The sequence below is a fragment of the Cygnus atratus genome, chromosome 2, assembly GCF_013377495.2.
Source record: "Cygnus atratus isolate AKBS03 ecotype Queensland, Australia chromosome 2, CAtr_DNAZoo_HiC_assembly, whole genome shotgun sequence".
NCBI lineage: Eukaryota > Metazoa > Chordata > Aves > Anseriformes > Anatidae > Cygnus > Cygnus atratus.
Genome location: NC_066363.1, coordinates 24,557,487 through 24,575,967, shown reverse-complemented (window position 1 = coordinate 24,575,967; position 18,481 = coordinate 24,557,487). Strand labels below are relative to the sequence as shown.

The window sequence follows — 18,481 nt, the reverse complement described above, 5'->3', positions numbered from 1 at the left end:
TCAATGTTACATGAGATTTCCAAGCAAACTGATACACACAGGCATGCACACACAGCATGCACACGCATAAATACCACACCAACCACCATCCTCTCCTGTCCTTTGCAAAATCAGGTGTATCTACACTATTTCAGGCCATCAACAATATTCCAGAATCTCTTAAGCAAGGCACATAACGTTATCTAATCGATTTCTAAGTTCACTGTATTTTGGGGCACCAATCAACTTGACAGCGCGCATCTGTATCTCTGTTGCTGGCACATCTTCGCTCTTCCACCTTCTACCACAGTCAGCCCTGTTTCCCTCAACCAGCCGGTCTGACAAACACCTTTCCTGGATTCAGGCAAACGCTTTTCTTCCTCCAACATAATCAGGTCAGGATCCAAGACAAAGAAATCCACAGAGAGACCATTTTAATGGGTAAGGGAAACAGACATTTATTGAGGCCGGGTTAATATCCAGTGCATTTATCTTGTGGCAAAGGACAATGGATGACTACAGATCTGGAAAAGGCAACATGTAATTTCCTAGGTTTGCCTCCATGTCTCCCTTGCTTCTGCGGGTTTCTAAGAGACAGAACAGCAATGCACGGTGCAACCATCTCATAACAAAGGATTGGTGTAGTCTCAAAAAGTCAGAAGGTACACATGGATGTTGGTGAGCCTATCAAGAGCTTACTCCATTTTCCAGATGATGTACTGGGGAAGTTGAGCCCTGTTCTGCCAGCCTGGAGTACACTTAGAACCATTCAGTCAAGGTAAGATTCACAACGCAGCTTCTTATTTCCAAAAATACTATAAGAGGTCTGAAAAGAAACTGCCATTGCAGAAAATGTATTTGTAATATGCTTCTCTGTAGATTTGTGTAGGGAGACAGCATCTCCAGAAGACATCAAGAAAAACAAAGTTCACACAGAACCAAACCACAGCTACTCCCCAACACTATGATCAGAAAATAACCAAACGATTGCTTTACTGGAAGTTCATACAGCTTAGAACACACATAGTGAGACCTGGCACTACATTTAGAGGAAAAAAGGCCTAAGAATCCAAGTATCTTTTTAGAATAACAACTTCACTGTTAGCAGTGTACCTACCACCTTCATCGCACTTACTAGACTCTTTCACTGGCATCCCTATTAACAACAGTCATTCCACAGTTTATGTAATGTCTTATTTATATTTAAAGTTTATACTTTCATGGAAGAAGCATCAAGGTATCTGAAGTATAGCAATGCCTGTGCTTTTAGCGCAGCAACAACACATACTTCATTATGTTTTTCCAGCTATTTAAACAACATTCAGTGGTTAGGCTCTAAAGTTTTTTGGACGTTTGTTGCTGTGGTTTGCAGAAAATATTCAATGGAGCCAAGCAATTTTGGGAGGCATACTGATCATGCTGCTGTGAATGTGCTTGTATCCTTGAAAAAGAGAAAGGCAGCTGCAGGAGCAACTCCTACTTCCATTCTCTGCTAACACAATTTCTTCTTTTCTGCCTTTAGCAGTGACGCTTGTCACTGGAAGAGTGAGACCTAGTCTCCACAGTACAACACATTTAATTACGCTATTCATGTGGGGGAAAAAAAGAAAGAAAGAGGGAGAAGGGTATAGAGAATGCCAGTGAAATCTGAAATACTAACACTGCTTTTACAGTCCCTTGTCATGTAAAACACATGTAGCTTTAAAGAGTTACAATGACTTTAACCACAAGGGAAGTTTAAAAGCACAGAACATTAAAGTCTTCAGGGATATATTTATAAGAACATCCACACATTTCAGTCAGAAAAGGCTAGAAGAAGTGCAACAGCATTGATGGTGTTCCTACTTAACAGTAAGTTAGTAAAACATGCACATGTCTTTTCTGAAAGCTAGCAGGAATGCAACAGCTTCCTTCTTGAGCCCCAACTTCTGGTTCACTTTTTAGAAATTGCCACTAATTTTCTGTGTTCATACCAAGCCAATAGGAACAGAAAAATGTAAGTTCTCTTGATAAATTATTCACTGTGGTTTGTAGTATTAGCAAATTTACTCCATCCATTTCCTTTGTGAACTACTTTCAAGTATTCTGCAGCAGAATTAATTTGTCAATCTGAGTGCAGCCGAACACAAGGCTGCCAGCACTACTGATCTGTCCCGGTACCTTTTAGTAGCGCCGCGGTACATTCCCTGCCCATGGCTGAGAGGTTGGAATTAGATGATCTTTGAGGTGCCTTCCAAATCATTCTGTGATTGCATGATTTTAATGATGCATAAACACCATTCTTGCTGTAAGCATGTAAGAACACCCTATATAAACCATCTACAAGAGTTTGCCACTGTACCTTTTGAACAGTTTCAAAAGAAACAGACACACACCAAGAGTTACAAAGTTTTTGTGTAACACAGCGTAACACTTCCCTGCCCAACTACATTCATTCCTCGATGGACTACATAAGCACGACGATGATGCTATTTCATGGTTTTATCTTTAGCTTGCCTTTTTGTTGCTTTTACCGCTGGTGACCACTGCCAAGCTGCGCGTGTCTCCTCAGTGCGGATTACAGGCTTACAGCGCTGCGAACCCTGCCACTGAGCAGTGACTGCTGGAAGGAACCAGACAATAGCTGGCATCAAAACGCTCCCTCTAACCTCACCTTACCACGGATGCCGTTAATTCCCTCGTCTCCCTGACCTCACCAAGGCTCTCTCTGAGGGCAAGAGGAGGTTCCTGCAGTGTGCGGCAGCCCCATGTGCGGCCCATGAGGCCAGCACCTGTGGAGCCAAACCAAACCAAACCAGGACAAGCCAAGCCGAGTTGGTGCAAGGCTGTGGGCTGGCCTTGGACCCCGACAGCCAGCGGGCAGTGACAGCTGCCTGGCACTGGTGTTATACCCCTCATAATTCAATAACCACTGGGTGCCCCTCACCACAGCACTGGGAGCCCGTAATCCCCCCTCCTAAGAGGCATTAGTAGCACGCTGAGACGCAGCTGCCGGCTCCGCAAACCTCCGGGAAGGTTCACAGGGAGTCTCCTCGGCTTTAAAGGCTCGGGGGCGAGGCGGCGAGGAGCCGGGCTCTCCTCCCGCCCCGCCGCGGCCACCTGTGGCGCTCCCCGCGACGTGGCCGTCCCCGGCCGCCGGCTGGCACGGAGAGAGGGAGGGGGGCCCGGGGCAGCACAAAGCGCACCCCGCCCCCGAGGCTTTGTTCGCCGCGGGTCCCAGCCGAGCCGAGCCGAGCCGAGCCGGGCCGGGCCGGGTCCCCCGCCGCAGCCACCGGCCCCGTCCCCTCCGCCTCCCCGCCCCCGCCCCGCCGCAGCCGCCCCCTACCTTGGCTTTTCCAGCCTCCAGCTTCTTCAGCCGCTCCTCGTCCTCCATGGCGCCTGTGCGGGGAGAGCTGAGCATTACCGGCGGCGGGAGGCGGGCCCGCTCCGCCCTCAGCCGGGGCGCACAGCCTGCCTGGGCTGTCCCGTCCCGTATCGTCCCTTCCCAAACCCGCCTCACGGCGACGGCAGCGGCCGCGCAGGGGCCACCGGCGCCGCCATCTTCATCTCCACGTAAACACGCGGCCGGGGAAAGTGACGTGGGGATCGCCCGCTCCTCCTCCCGCCGCCATCCCTCCCTCTTCCCTTCCCTTCCCGGCGGGGTTTCGCCCCCGTGGCAGCCAGTCCCGGGCCCTGCGGGGACCTGACAGCCGCCTCTGCCCCGCACAGCTGAGGGAGGTGGCGGAAGCACCGGCCCAGCGCCTCCTCGGAGGGGGGAAAGGCGGGGGGCTTCCTCGTCTCACACCTCAGAACACCGTTGGAAAGGCGCCTGCTATTTGGCGTCGCTTTAATACAAAATTCTGAGCTAACAATACCCGAGTTCTGCGGGTCTGCTGCCCTCCGCTGCCTCGCAGATCCAACCCCTGTGGCTGCGATGCTCATTTTGGCAGTTTTGATTGTCTAAGTATTGAGCCTACACCTGGCTCCAGCCTCGTGCAGCGCGGATCTAAACCTTGGAAATACACGAACAAGCTTTTTTAGTGCGTGTCACATTGTGTAGGGATGACAACAAAGGATGTGTAGTCCCCTGTTTAAATTAATACGTGCTCGTCGTGTCAGCGAAGTTGCAATAGTTGTGTTTTAATCACAATGGGAATTTGGCACGCAGCAATTAAATGTAAATACAATTCTATACCTCGTCCTTCGATACAAAGCAATATTCTTTGTATTACTTAATTATTACTGGTTATTGTCTACTAAACATGTGACTTGCATGGCTGATAGCAAATTTGCACTGGGTGTTCATGGTGTGCTTTTCCTTTCAGTTACCCACGAAGTCGGTTCCATTTCTGGTGGTGTGATGAATGGCACCGGTTTACACATTCCTGTCAAGCCTTTTTTGGTTGGTGTCTAGCAGCTGCATGTGAACAAACATGTGCTTTATTCTGCATTTGGAATCAGACTACTTTAATAAATGCAAAATCCAAAGTCTTTCTGAATATATTTAGATCTCAGCCCTGCTGATCTTTTTAACACAATTCACATTTTCCACTGAATATATATATATTTAAAAGTAAAGTGTATGTGTTCATTTAGTACACGTTCTTTCTTTACTTGAGCTTTCCAGCAAAGACCAGACACACTCCAAAAAATGCCGAAAGAAAATAATATTTGCACAATGTTACCAAGCGCGACCAAGATGAAAAAATATTAGGGCTCCTAGCAGCAAATTTCTGCCCAAGTAAACTAAACCTACAATCAGAAATGTTTAAGAATTACTCTCCTAAAATATATAACGTTTCACGGAAAAAATGAAATAATCCGTCAACAGATCAGTAGATGTACTGCGTGTTGGTGCATTTAAAAAGTGATGTCCCCAACCTTCAGTTGAAAAGGAAATGAATACCATTAATGTCAAAAAAGGAAAACACCAGCCATGGCAGGGAATTACAAACACCTGCGCTATACTTTGTTCCATATTTGAAATAAGCATGTGTTTCCGTTAAAGTTCTCAGACTGCTGTTTCACTACAGGAAAAGCATGTTATAGAAAAAAAAAAAAACAGCACATGAAAATGAAATTAAGAATTAATTAAAGGGGAAACATTTTCATAGAAATACAAATTTGAGTTCTTCCCTTAAATTATGTTCTGAAGTTAGTAAAATAAAGTGCTGTATGCAAAGTCCCTACAAATGTAATTTTTATTTTTTTTTCCAAGGCCCAGAGACCCCTGAGGGAAAATTAGATCACCTTTTCGATATAAATGACATTCCTCTTGGGAGATGGAGGCCACCATCACAGAACTACCTGTTAGGTGTCAGTGAAATTTCACACATGCATGACACTATGATACTAATTTCTTTATCAGTAAACATCCCATTTATAAGATAATTACAAACTCCCCAAATCCCATAATTAAATGGGTTAAGTTAATGCTAAGGATTGATGGGCCTAATTTTCCTCTCACAGGCTTATATCCATGTAATTCTAATGGATTTTAGTTAAATGCTTAATTCATGACAATGAAAGGCATGAAATGCAAACTGATGAACTATAATAGAGTACTGTGGAAATTACTACTGGGTAAAATATCCAAGGGAATAATATTTCCAGATTCTCTCAACATTAAAAGAACTGTTTTTTCTCTTTTAGGACAAAAAAGCAAACAAACAAACAAAAAAAACATGCTGTGTAATTTCCTATTTCAGCTGTGTTAAAATTCCTATTTTACTATTAATACTAGGCTAGCAATTCTGGAATGCACAACTTTCTAATAAGTGCTTTAAAATACTGAATAACTTTCTAACACTTATTGAATTTACACAAGCTAAACTTGTAAACTGCTTTTAGCATTAGCATTTGTGAAATGAACCAGAGTAATGAAGTAAAAATATAGATCAGATATTCTCCAAAATAGGCATGACTGGTATTTTGGCCCAGGCTTATTTTTATATACAAATATATTGATTATTGGAAATGTTTGTAAAAAAACTGCTCTGAACTAACTTTTAATATGCGACCTAATTTTTAATTATATTGCTCTGTAACAATGACAAAGGTCATTTACCTATAGCATTTTCCTCTAACAATGAAACTCTTCCTCCTTCCTGTCCATTCTGTTTGTTTTATTCACTGTTCTGTGAAGATATGCCTGGTGACGCTCATAGGATCACTTCAGTGGACTGCAAAGCCAAAAGATGAAGCCTATGGACGATGTCTGATAAAAATCACACAGTTCTAGTTAGGAAATTCCAATGTTGTCATTGTCCCTTGAAGCCAAAATCAGAGAGGGCTATCAGATTAGTATGTGCTGCTAATAGATCACATGTGTAAATAAGATGTAAAAATTACAAAATATCACACACCTAAATGGATAACACAACCTCTAACAACAATTAAGAAACTCAGATATTGTGTATTTTCAAGCATCAAAATTATCAGCAATTACCACTTAATAACGAGACTGCCCAAATCTAATTTATTTCATTCAACAAAAAAAACACAGAAGTCTCCTACCTGAACCATCTAAGATTCCCCAAACCAGCTTGTAAAAACATCAGTCAAATATTTTCCTAATGCCAACACAATAACCATCTCACTTTACATTTCTGAAGAGAGCTACAAATTGCTACTTATAAATGCCTACATTTGGTTGTCATAATGTGGTAAAGGAGTAGTTCTCCTAGTAGTGGATATGCAGCCTCTGATACACAGCCCAACAGTTCTGCTGTGACACCAGATCTGCTGCACAAAACCTACCTGACAGGCTAATGCTTTCAATTATAGAGAACATTAAATGGATTGAGTGATGTGAAAATAAGAGACACCTCCTTCTGAGAGATGACCCTGCCAAAGGTTTTATTTGCTCGGGACATGCATCTGCTTCCACTGAATGTAATTAGAGTTCTATGGCTGATTTTACTCGTAGTGAGACAGAGCCTCAGTGCTCACCTGTCACAGTGCTTACAAACCAAAATGATTTGGCTCCACCTCACCGTAAGCTTGAACAAAGAATGTGAGGTTGAGTTAATGACTATCTTACCTCTGCCTTTGCCACAGTCTGCTGTGCCACCTGTCCCCTACCTCTGCAGCTGCACCGCGCATCATTTGCGCTGCAGTTTCCCGTAGTGCTGGGGTTGCTTTGTTATCCTCATAGCGCTGGGGCTGCTTTGTTGTCATGGCTGCCGCAACGTTGAACTTCATGATTTCAGGGACCCACTGTAGGTTCTGCTGAAGGAGGATTACAAAATTAATTTGCTGTTATCAAGTGCAAGTCAACTCAGATTTCAGGTCAAACTTGGCCTATTGTCTGTCTGCATGTTACATAAACATTTTGTAAGAACTTGGTCACTGTCACCTCAGGGGTGTTTGAGGTATGTTATTTGTTAGAAATACCTTGAACTGTCTTAGGAACAGACAAGTATTCTCTCCTTCAAAGCAGAGCACAAAAAATGCCATTATAAACAAAATAGTGAAGCTTGGTGGTTAAGAGAAGAGACAGACATGCAAGGAAAACATCTTAAAGAGTATTTTTTGTTGTTGTTGTTTGTTTTTGTTTTGCTTTGCTTTTTCTTTCCTTTTGAGAATCACTGTAGAAGCATGGCTATATGAAAAATAATCAAACAGGGCAACTGATGAATGTACATAGAATAAAGGTCTCATGTAACAGACCAAATTTCTATTATTTTGCATATATATTTTTAATGAAAAAGTGAAAATGAAAGCCTATGAAAATGCATGGGCACTGAGGTGCCCAAGTTCCAATATATGGAGAAACAGTTACCAAAAAAATGCAATTTAAAAATCATATCAGCAGTTAAGTTGGACAAATTTATATTAACCATCGCAACCAATGCCATACCAGAAGTCTGGGTTTAGTCACTTCTCAGCATGTGATTGTTTGTTTGTTTGGTTGGTTGGTTGTAAATCAAAGGAAGTTTTATTGACTTTTATTATAACAGGTGACAGAAGACATCAGATACTAGAAACTTCCCCACAGATACGTGATCCAGGCAGTCATTCAATACACGCATAAAGTCGGCTTGCTAACATGCTTCAGTCACACAGAGTCAAGTCCAACACACAAATGTGTTTTTCTTGTTTCCAAGCAAACATTTTTCTTCTGCTGAAAAGAGTAAAATAACTCATACAAAAGTTATCAAGCACAGACCTCTTGTGATATTACAATAATACATACCTCCTGGAGATGCGTGTCTTTGTTTTCTGAATCCTGGAGTAGTACAGCTTATAGTTTGATATATTGTAAGCTCCACATATCTTTTTTTAGGCATATTTGAGCCTATTCCTTAACATATAATTAATTAAGAAAACTACTTCCACATTTGGTTCCTGTTCTCATGCAAATAGTGTAGCTAAAAAGAGACAAGACTCTAGCTAAGAAGTTTTATGAGATGAATAATTTATTCTGCAGGCATAATATACCAAGGAAGGTAACTTAAGTAAGCTTGTAACTAATAAAACTAATTAATTAAGTGACCCAAAAGCATCACATTGACATTTGAGATATGCATGAAAGGTCAACTTTTTACCAGAAATCAGTTATTTGTATCGGATATAATGTAGAGCTGCTGTTACAGAATCATGGAATGGTTGAGGTTGGAAGGACCTCTGGAAGTCACCTGGTCCAACCCCCCCACCCCTGCTCAAGCAGGGCCACCCAGAGATGGTTGTTCAGGACCATGTCCAGGTGGTTTCTGAGTATCTCCAAGGACAGAGACTCCACCATCTCTCTGGGCAACCTGTGCCAGTGTTTGGTCACCTGCACATTAAATAAGAGCTTTCTGATGTTCAGATGGAACCTGGGCCCCCCTAAATGTTTAGAAGACAGGAACGCCTCTCCTATGAAGTGAGGCTGAGAGATGTGGTATTGTTTAGTCTGGAGAAGGGCAGGCTCCACGGAGGCCTTAGTGTAGCTAGCCTTTCAGTACTTAGAGGGGGCTTGTAAGAAAGATGGATAGAAACTTTTTATCAGGGACAAGGGGCAATGGTTTTAAACTAAGAAAGGGTAGGATTACATTAGACATTAGGAAGGAATTCTTTACTATGAGGGTGGTGAGGCACCAGAACAGGTTGCCCAGAGAAGCTGGGCCCAGTCCCTAGAAATGCTCAAGGTCAGGTTGGATGGGGCTTTGAGCAACTTAAATCTAATAAAATGTTTCCCTGCCCACACCTGGGGAGGCAGGGTGGAACTAGATGATCTTTAAGGTCCTTTCCAACACCAAACATGCTGTGATTCTATGGTTCTAAGATTCTATAACCTCATGTTTCTGTTTGTTCCCATAGCCTCTTGTCTTGTTACTGGGCACCACTGAAAAGAGCCTGGCTCCATCTTCCTTTCACTCTTTTGTCAGGCTTTTATACGCATTGATGAGTTCCACCTGAGCCTTCCCTTCTCCTGGCTAGTCAGCTCCAGTTCTCAGCCTTTCCTTGTAGGAGAGGTGCTTTAGTCATTTCTTCATCTTTGTGGCCCTTTGTTAGACTCTCTTCAGAAGCTCTATGTGTCTCTTGTACTGAGAGCCCAGAACTGGACACAGTACTCCAAAGTGTGTCCTCTCCTGTGCCGAATAGAGAAGGATCACTTGCTTAGATCTGGCAGTACTCAGCCTATTGCAGCGTAGGATACCATTAGCATGTGTTACTATAGTACACATATTTCTTTAAAACTGAAGTCACAATTGTCCAAATTTGCATAAAAGTACAGAATATGGTTCTCTTATACTTATTATATACAAAACTATAAAATATTATTTTCTTCCTCCGTCTGTATTTTATATGCTCAACTATTATTCATGAAACCCCATTTAAAATGTGAAGGATTTTACAAATTTAACACAATGTATATGAATTTCAAAACAAGAGAAACTACCAATTTGCCAGTGCAAATACTAGCTTACTTTTCAAACATATTTGGACTGTTCATCTGACAGATAAGCATTCCTTGTTCTTTGCAGAAATTCAAGAAATTCCAGCAGTATCTGAGATGAAGTACTCCATGCACCAGAACTTGCACCATGATTACAAAGTCTGAATAAGCTATAGCTTCCTAACTATTTTAATAAAATATTTGGGTACTAAAATGGAGTTGTGTCACTCGTATTTTAGCAAGTCTCAAAATACATTAGAAGTGTAATTACTTTCATAATGAGAATTAGTGCCAAATTGTATCATGCCGGGGGCCATCCCTTTTTTTTTCTTTTTTTTTTTTTTTCCATATTATTTATGGGGAAGAGTGCTGGCATGCTAGGTAATCCCATAATAACTGGTAAGTACAGTGAATTTCCTGAGGCTTAATGTTGATACTTGTGAGGAAATCTTGTTCCACTGCCTTAAGTAAAGAGTGTCCCAGACTCAGCAGAGCCAGGAGAAATGTGCAGCACTTCCAATGGCTGTGTCTACCTCACTGACAGCCCGGCAAAAAGATTTATTATTGAACTGCTGTGAAAACATGCTGGGTGCCCTGCAAATATCGACAGACCTAACGCACCAGGCCAGCGCGTCATTAGGTGTGTCGATGTGTCTGTGTATGTGTGTCTCTGTGTGTGTGGGTGTCTCCGTGTGTGGGTGTTTATTAAGATACACAAAATTCGGGGATGTTTTATCTTATACTGCCATCTCGTGGCAAACGTCTCAGCTACAAGTAAAGAAGTTTACAAAACGGGCCTGCCAGGGGGCAGCACTGCGAATGGGCTCTTCATCGCGTGATGGCGGCTTCTGCCTGTCGGCCTCTACCTGTCGTGGCGGCCCGTGGGGGAAGACAGGTTTCCCCAACGGGCCTGTCACATCGGGAGTGTCGGGCATCGGCATTTTGTCTTAAATTTAGGGACTGTGGAGAGAGAGGTGAAAACCCTGGCCCGTGGTTTCTGGTTGGTGCATGTGGCTTGTACAGGGTGAGGTGAGAGCAGGTCCTTGGAGGGCTTTGATACAAGCTTGTAAAAAGGTGTGTGCTACGCACACCCACACACACTCCTCATGTAGGGTACATCTTGTGTGCAGGCACAAGGAACAAGGAGAAATGGGAAAAATCTATTATTCTGTACCTTTTATGAGGATGGCAGCAGGCCTGAGTACCTTCCTACGGCCAGCCCATATGTTGGTGAGGTGAAGAGGGCCGCACTGAAGTGACCACTTCACATCTGCAATCATCCAGATCTAGTCTGTATCATTTTTCTTCATGTTTAGAGTATAACTTAGTGTGAGCAGAGTAAAGCACTTAGTAGACCTCTGTCACAGGTAAGGGTAAAGCTTGGGAAGCTTGTTTTAGGGGAGGAAGAAGCTAGTTCAGGATCCTGCTTCTTTCAGCTGGCCACAATGAATCACAGAATCATGGAATCATCTAGGTTGGAAGAGACCTCCAAGATCACCTAATCCAACCTCTGACCTAATGCTAACAAGTCCTCCACTGAACCATATCACTAAGCTCTACATCTAAATGTCTTTTAAAGACCTCCAGGGATGGTGACTCAACCACTTCCCTGGGCAGCCCATTCCAATGCCTAACAACCCTTTCAGTAAAGAAATGCTTCCTAATATCCAACCTAAACCTCCCCTGGTGCAACTTTAGCCCATTCCCCCTTGTCCTGTCACCAGGCACGTGGGAGAATAGACCAACCCCCACCTCACTACAGCCTCCTTTAAGGTACTTACAGAGCGCAATAAGGTCACCCCTGAGCCTCCTCTTCTCCAGACTGAACAACCCCAGCTCCCTCAGCTGCTCCTCGTAAGACTTGTTCTCCAGATCCCTCACCAGCTTCGTTGCCCTTCTCTGGACTTGCTGGAGCCCCTCAATATCCTTCTTGTAGTGAGGGGCCCAAAACTGAACACAGTACTCGAGGTGCAGCCTCACCAGAGCTGAGTACAGGGGGACAATCACTGCCCTAGTCCTACTGGCCACACTGTTTGTTATACAAGCCAGGATGCTGTTGGCCTTTTTGGCCACCTGAGCACAATGCTGGCTCATATTCAGCCAACTATCAACCAATACTCCCCGGTCCTTCTCTGCCAGGCAGTTTTCTAACCACTCATCTCCCAGCCTGTAGCGCTGTTTGGGGTTGTTGTGCCCCAAGTGCAGGACCTGGCACTTGGCCTTGTTGAATTTCATACAGTTGGCCTCAGCCCATCAGTCCAGCCTATCCAGATCCTCCTGCAGAGCCTTCCTACCCTTGAGCAGATCAACACATGCACCTAACTTGGTGTTGTCTGCAAACTTACTGAGGGTGCACTCTATCCCTCATCCAGATCATCGATAAACATATTAAAGAGAACTGGCCCTAGTACTGAGCCTTGGGGGACTCCACTAGTGACCAGTCTCCGACTGGATTTAACTCCATTCACCTCGACTCTTTGGGCCCGGCTATCCAGTCAGTTTTTAACCCAACAAAGCGTATGCCAGTCCAAGCCATGAGCAGCCAGTTTCTTGAGGAGAATGCTGTATTTTTCTACAAATACACAATGAAAGAACCTTGAGTGCTTTTCCATTTATTTTACTCAGCGTTTGGAGGAACAGACTGCAACAATTCTGAAGATATAAGGATGATTTTTAGCTGGGCTGTCATGAGCAGGGTTTATACTTCTGACAACTACATATTAAAAAAATTCCTGATGTAGAGAGCTAAGCAGTACTTGTTAGCTAGCAAAAGTGTAGAGTAAGCAGTGCAGAACTTCAGGAGTGAAGGGAGAGAACAATGCCTAATCAGTGCCAGAACTTCAATTATATTTGCTAAAGGAGTAGTCTCAATCAGGCTTTTCCAGGATATTGCATCACCTTGCATTCTTTGTTGCCTGTTTCAGGAAATGTCAGAAGCTTCTGAGGTCTGAAGAGGCTCCTTACAAGCCCTTTGGTGCCTGTGGAGCTAGAGGTGGTGTGTGGTACTTTGTGATCAAGCAAAGCCACAGGTTTAGTGCTGCCAATGGTGGGGAAATTCACTGAAATGTACTGAGAGCTTACTAACTTGAGTAGCCCTGACACTGCTTTCATCAGTGAGTTAAGTAACCTGTTCTGGGTGTTCTGAAATTTTTTTCTTCAGTAGCGGCTAGACAGGGATTGATGCATGCATGATTCTGCTACTGGAAGAAAATGAATGTGTTGTTTTCATGCACTAAAGGGATCACAGGGGACTGTTAATTCTTTTCAGTCTGAATTCACTTACGTGGCTTAACTATGTGAATGTTCAGTGCCATAAGTATTACTTAGCAGTGTTTGAATTGTACCCAACTTGGTATGGTTTTGAACAAAAAGGCTTGTGAAGAATTAAAGAATTCTTCATTGTTGTTGTTTATAAGTGGCCTCGTATTACTTTGCTGGGAGCACAAGCTCCTGTCCTCTCTGTCTCATGAGTGAAAGGTTACTTTCAGTACAGTAGAAGAAAACTTGAAGGTGGATCAGCTTGCTCTAAAGTAAACACCTACTGGATAGTCACCTAGACTTGACCCTAAATTTGATCTCCACCAACTCTAATCATATATAACTAGCTAGCTACACTTAGATTTCCGTCCTGAGGTGTGTTTATCATGAACTGAAGTCTTTGCTAAATTGTTGATATGACACTTGTGGGAAAGAAGTAGCTTCTCAGTTTTCTGTTAAAGTTACTGCAGTGCCTGGTTTGTGGTTCACAGTCTATGTGTTTGCTGCCAATTATTTCAAAACATGGGATTAGATTTTATTTATTTAATTTTTTAACTAAAAATCACTACTTTTTGAAACACAGGAATAGTGCCAGCTCTTAATTCTGAGAGGTCCAAATCCATTCTCTTACTCAGAAGCCTATTCTGTAGCTTTTGAGATTTTTATCATTTGTAGCTTGCCTTACGGACATATTCAGCAAGTATATTTTGTAGAGTTCTTAAAAAAGCATGAAAAAGCCCACTTTCAGTAAATAGGACAAAGGTTCTATTAACTTCAGCAGGCTTTTCTGTCACTGGCTGAGAGAGTGTGCTGAGATTTAGGACTTCCAACCTGATTTTTGGCACTAGGAGAGTGATGTCGTTTCCTGAGTTGTGTGACCATGCTGGAAAATTCAAAAAAAAGGAGATTTTTAAATAACCAACTTTATTTGAAAGTCTGAGAAATGACACATTATGCTGAAACATACAGTAAATTCTAAATTAAAAAATACTTTTAAACAGTGACGAGAAACTCTGAAAAGGTGTGCTTTTTACGTCTCAGGTAATTTCTAACTTATTGCCATAACAAGATTTTGTAAAGTGATTAATCCTTATAAAATAAAATATATATATCTTGTAACTGTGAAACAAAAGTGTTGTGAACCAGAAACAGGTGTTGTGATATCCCACTCTTACTGAAAAAAACCCACCTCCTTTGGAATGAGACTTTTGGATATACAACAGCCAGATACTGTCATTCTAGGACAGCCTCTCAAACATTTGTTTAGAAAGTGTATATAAGGCATATCTGGCGAGTATTGCAGGGACAACTTTTATGGGAAATTCTGGATGACATTTTAGCGGTCATAACTTGTACTGGTTCTCAGGACTATCTGCATGAAGCTGGGTACACTGAGACTCTCAGGTCATCCGGAGTTGGAAAAGTGTAAGACTCAGTTCATGTTGAACTATTCCTTCTCTGAGGACTGGAGATTCTATTTTACTTTTCTTACAAGCTCTGAGTCTTTACTGTAACTTAATTTGGCTGCATGACGATATCAAACTTCCATATATTTTCTTTTCAATTTTGAAGTACAAATGGTCTTTTCAATAGTTTGTGTTACTAATAACTTACAAGATTTAGTTTAAGCCATTTGTTTAAAATAATTGCTTGCCTTTTCTTATTTTGGTTAGATTTTTTTTTTCTCTTTATAGCTAATTTAAACAAGCAAGCAAGACCAGAACTCTTAGTAGATTCTTAGTTTTGTTTTTAATTTGTGTGGATAATGGTTTTTATATATTATTTTTCTTTTTCCTCACCTTCAGATGAGGAACTGTGCAAGAAGAGCATTATAAGGGTGTGTATAACTTTTAATTCCAATGGCAATCAGAGGATTGGCTGATACACATGAAGAACACATTGGTTATATAAGATGAATGATTTTTAACTATTAGATTTTCTTTGTGGGCTGCATTCAGACTAGTGCCTTCTGTGTCCTCAGAAAGAAGAGTAGTGGTGGTGCATAATCACATGAAGAGCAAGGTGGCATGCACTAGAGTGGTCCAAGTGGTAAGACAACAGCCATCTGGCGTTCTTAAGAAGCTGATCACAATAAGAGCCCAACACAATTTCTGAAGACCAGTAATACACTCATTGCCATCATAACCTAAATTAACCATAGGTCATCCTATAAGTCTCTTGAAAACAATGGGAAAAAGTTTAACGTGGGTAATATGAAAATTAAAAAGGCTATGTAAGGTTTCCTAGAATTCTTTCTTCAGTCCGGTATTTACAACAATGTAGAGGAAAAATGCTTCCTTGGGTTGATACCTGAAAATCTTTGTGACAAGTTGAACAAATATTTAGAAGCAGAGTAGAACTGAATAGGTAGATGCCATGCCTTCTTCATGAGGTTGCCTGTATGCAGTGAAAACCAAATGGCTTTTTGAAGACCATTTCTAGAAAAGCCTTAGTCCTCTTATGGAGCAGAAAGTAAGTAATAGCTAGCATTGACTTTCTCAAGACATCTTTCAAAGAGAACAACTGAGAACTGTTGACTCTTCTCCCTGGTTGTATGGCTGACATTTTAAACGTACATAATGAGCACAATGAAAGACCTTTTAACAGATGTCAGGTGGAAACTACCTTCACTTGGTTGTATTGAAAGAGATCTGGAAAACCTATTCTTGACTATCTGCAAGTTCTTTTTCTTTCATCCAGAAATGTCAATAATAAAATATGTTGTTTCTTACAGTTAAAAATCTCCATTAAACTTACAACAGTAAACTCTCATATTTGGTGTACAAGTGCAATGCACAGCTGGATGAATGAACTGGAAAATCTTGTTTATAACTGAAATTTCTGTAAATGGCAATCCTGTTTTAATTAAAAGGAGTTTTGAAGCTAAACTAAAAATGTTACATGTTGATTAATCAGATACAGCTATTACTCAAGGGTAGAGAATCTATTGTGTGAGATTTCCTTCAACATATTTTGTAATTAAAAAAAATAAAGTTTTTTTTTTATATATATATTGGTTTGAACTGTAAGCAAATCTTCTGACATTGGTGACCACAAGAAGCTTCCAATACTTGATCTGTCAAATGTGAAGGTAGCAGATCCCAAGAGATGTACTGATGTGCTTCTGGTGAGGTTTTGAATGTAATCAGTGATGATACAGCATGTAACGAATGACTGGAAGAAGTGTAAGAAAAATCCTGGAGGGTACATTTTGATTGCAAGGGGAGTAAAATGGAGTGTAAGTATAGATCACTTGATGATTCCAGTTATATAAACCAGAGGGGGAAATGGGAATGAGGAAGGAGAAGGGTGTTAATTTATTAGATCCTGTGGAACTGGAGAAACGTACTAACTAGGGAAAGGGCTTCTTGTAAATGACACAAGCTTGCTGGCATCATGAGTTTTGTGAAAATTATGTAAATTAACTGCAGTTAAGCTAATTGCTAAGGTGTATTCAGGCAAAGTGAACTATTTGTCATTATAACTTTTCTGTTAGGAACTTGGTTGAAAGCATTTCTGGTGCCAGTTTACAAATTGGGTCATTTCACTGGAGTAATATTTTTGATTTTATCATAGATGACCAAGATACAGAAACTAGTGTTTCTGAGATATACATTTAAAAATCTGCTTATGTGAATGAAGTCCTGGCACTGATGTTCAAACCAGACTGTAGAAACCTCTGCTTTAAACTCCCTATTAAACCTTATCTAAGTAACATAATCCTAACAGGATGGGCAGCTTTCCATGCAGTAGGCAATCAGGGAGCTGAGAACTGTATTGTCTGTAGCCCCAGTGTCTTGCAGACAGTTTCATTAAATGCTACAGAAGAGTCTTGGTGGGAGGTTTGTTAAATACTTCAAGGAGGTCCCATTTATAAACAAACAAACAAACAAGTGATGTGGTGCCCCTAAAATATAAAAAGGGGTAAATTTGTTTTTCAGTTGCATTTTTTTCCTACCGTAAAATTACATGGGCTTTAGATACATACATATACCTGTGTGTCTTCAGATCATACAACCAGTCTTGTCTTTTTTTTCTGGGTAACAGTGAGTTTCCATTACTTTGTTTCCTTATTTTTGGGAACAGTACATAGTCTAAAAACACTTATCCTGGGTCAGAAATGTAGGCACAATGTAATTCAATATTGAAGTTGCGTGAATGCAGGTTTTTCAGTTTACCTTTGTTACTGAATATTTAGTATTTCTAAATATAATTTTAATTTCAAATTAACAAGAAAGACATTGTCCTTTTTTAACTTTCTTCCATGGCTGTGTTTTTGTAACTGTTTCAATTTGTTCGGAATGTCTATGGAGATTGCCTGGAAGGCTTGATCCTGATGCCTGTAAAAAAGAAAGGCTGAGTCGGGTTGTCTTTGTCTTTTTGCACAAATCCTAGCTTCATTTTTGTCTTTACTTTGGTTGAAAAGCTGCTACAGTTGGAAGGTTGGCTCTTCTTTACAGCAGGAAATGAGAGTGCAATATATATATGTATATATGTATTTGTCTAGCTATTAGTGTTTAAAAGGATGGATGATATAAGAGAAAATCAATGCACATCCCTCAAAATGAATAGAATTAATCTGCTTTTAAAATCCAAGGTAAGTGGCATTTACAGTTGGTGTATCATTAAGACAGCCTTCCAGTAGTTTGAAGACATTAGTTTTATTTCTCTTAGTGTTATTGTCCAGTAACTAAAAAAAGTGGAGATCCTAGGGATCTTCAGTGAAATGTGCAAATGCAGTGACTGTGTGAATACTTTATGTCCATTTGTACAATGCATTTGATTTTCTTTATGATGAGCACAGAAGTAATCAAGAAAAGTTAGTATAAGCAGCACTTTTAAGATAGTGTAAAATAATAAGAGGAATAGCTCTAATAACTACTGTAGATTAATGGTTGAAAACCGATACTCCAAAATGTCAAGCTGCATATGTATTCCTTGGCTCTGAGAGAAACTACAGTAAATGCTGCTTTTATAGAGAGTTTCTCTGACTGCCAACGGAAGAACTGTAACACATTTATAGGGAGTAAAAATTGGAATGAAACATGCCAGAGTAGAACAGCAATTGCTTCCTTTTTACCAGTGGGAGAGAATGAATACAATAAATCATTAGGACAATAATGGGAGGTATGTTTGAAAGATGGGATAGTTATTAGAAGTTATAATTTAATTAAATGATAAATTACAAATAATGAGAAGTTTGTGTGTAATACACTCCAACCCAGAATTTCCATTAAGGAGTACGTATTTTCTTCCTATCTAAGTAATAGAGAGGGTAAAACAAAAACTCCTAATTTCTTTTTTATTAATGTGTATGTGAAAGCAGAAATTTTATGAAGGCAAACTATAGCAGTAGTAGCTGTTCAATGGAAAAATGACTGA

At 41.0% G+C, this 18,481-nt stretch overlaps 1 protein-coding gene across 2 annotated transcripts in view; it reads right to left on the bottom strand.

Moving 5' to 3' along the window:
• The window catches only part of AKAP9 (A-kinase anchoring protein 9), a 110,251-nt gene extending 106,703 nt beyond the window's left edge, over positions 1 to 3,548 (bottom strand). For both annotated transcript variants that reach the window (XM_050709061.1, XM_035545395.2), the window contains exon 1: positions 3,305 to 3,548. In XM_050709061.1, coding sequence (XP_050565018.1) covers positions 3,305 to 3,379 — 75 coding nt within the window. In that variant the 5' untranslated portion in view covers positions 3,380 to 3,548. The remainder of the gene's footprint in view (positions 1 to 3,304) is intronic.
• Positions 3,549 to 18,481: the final 14,933 nt, after the last annotated feature.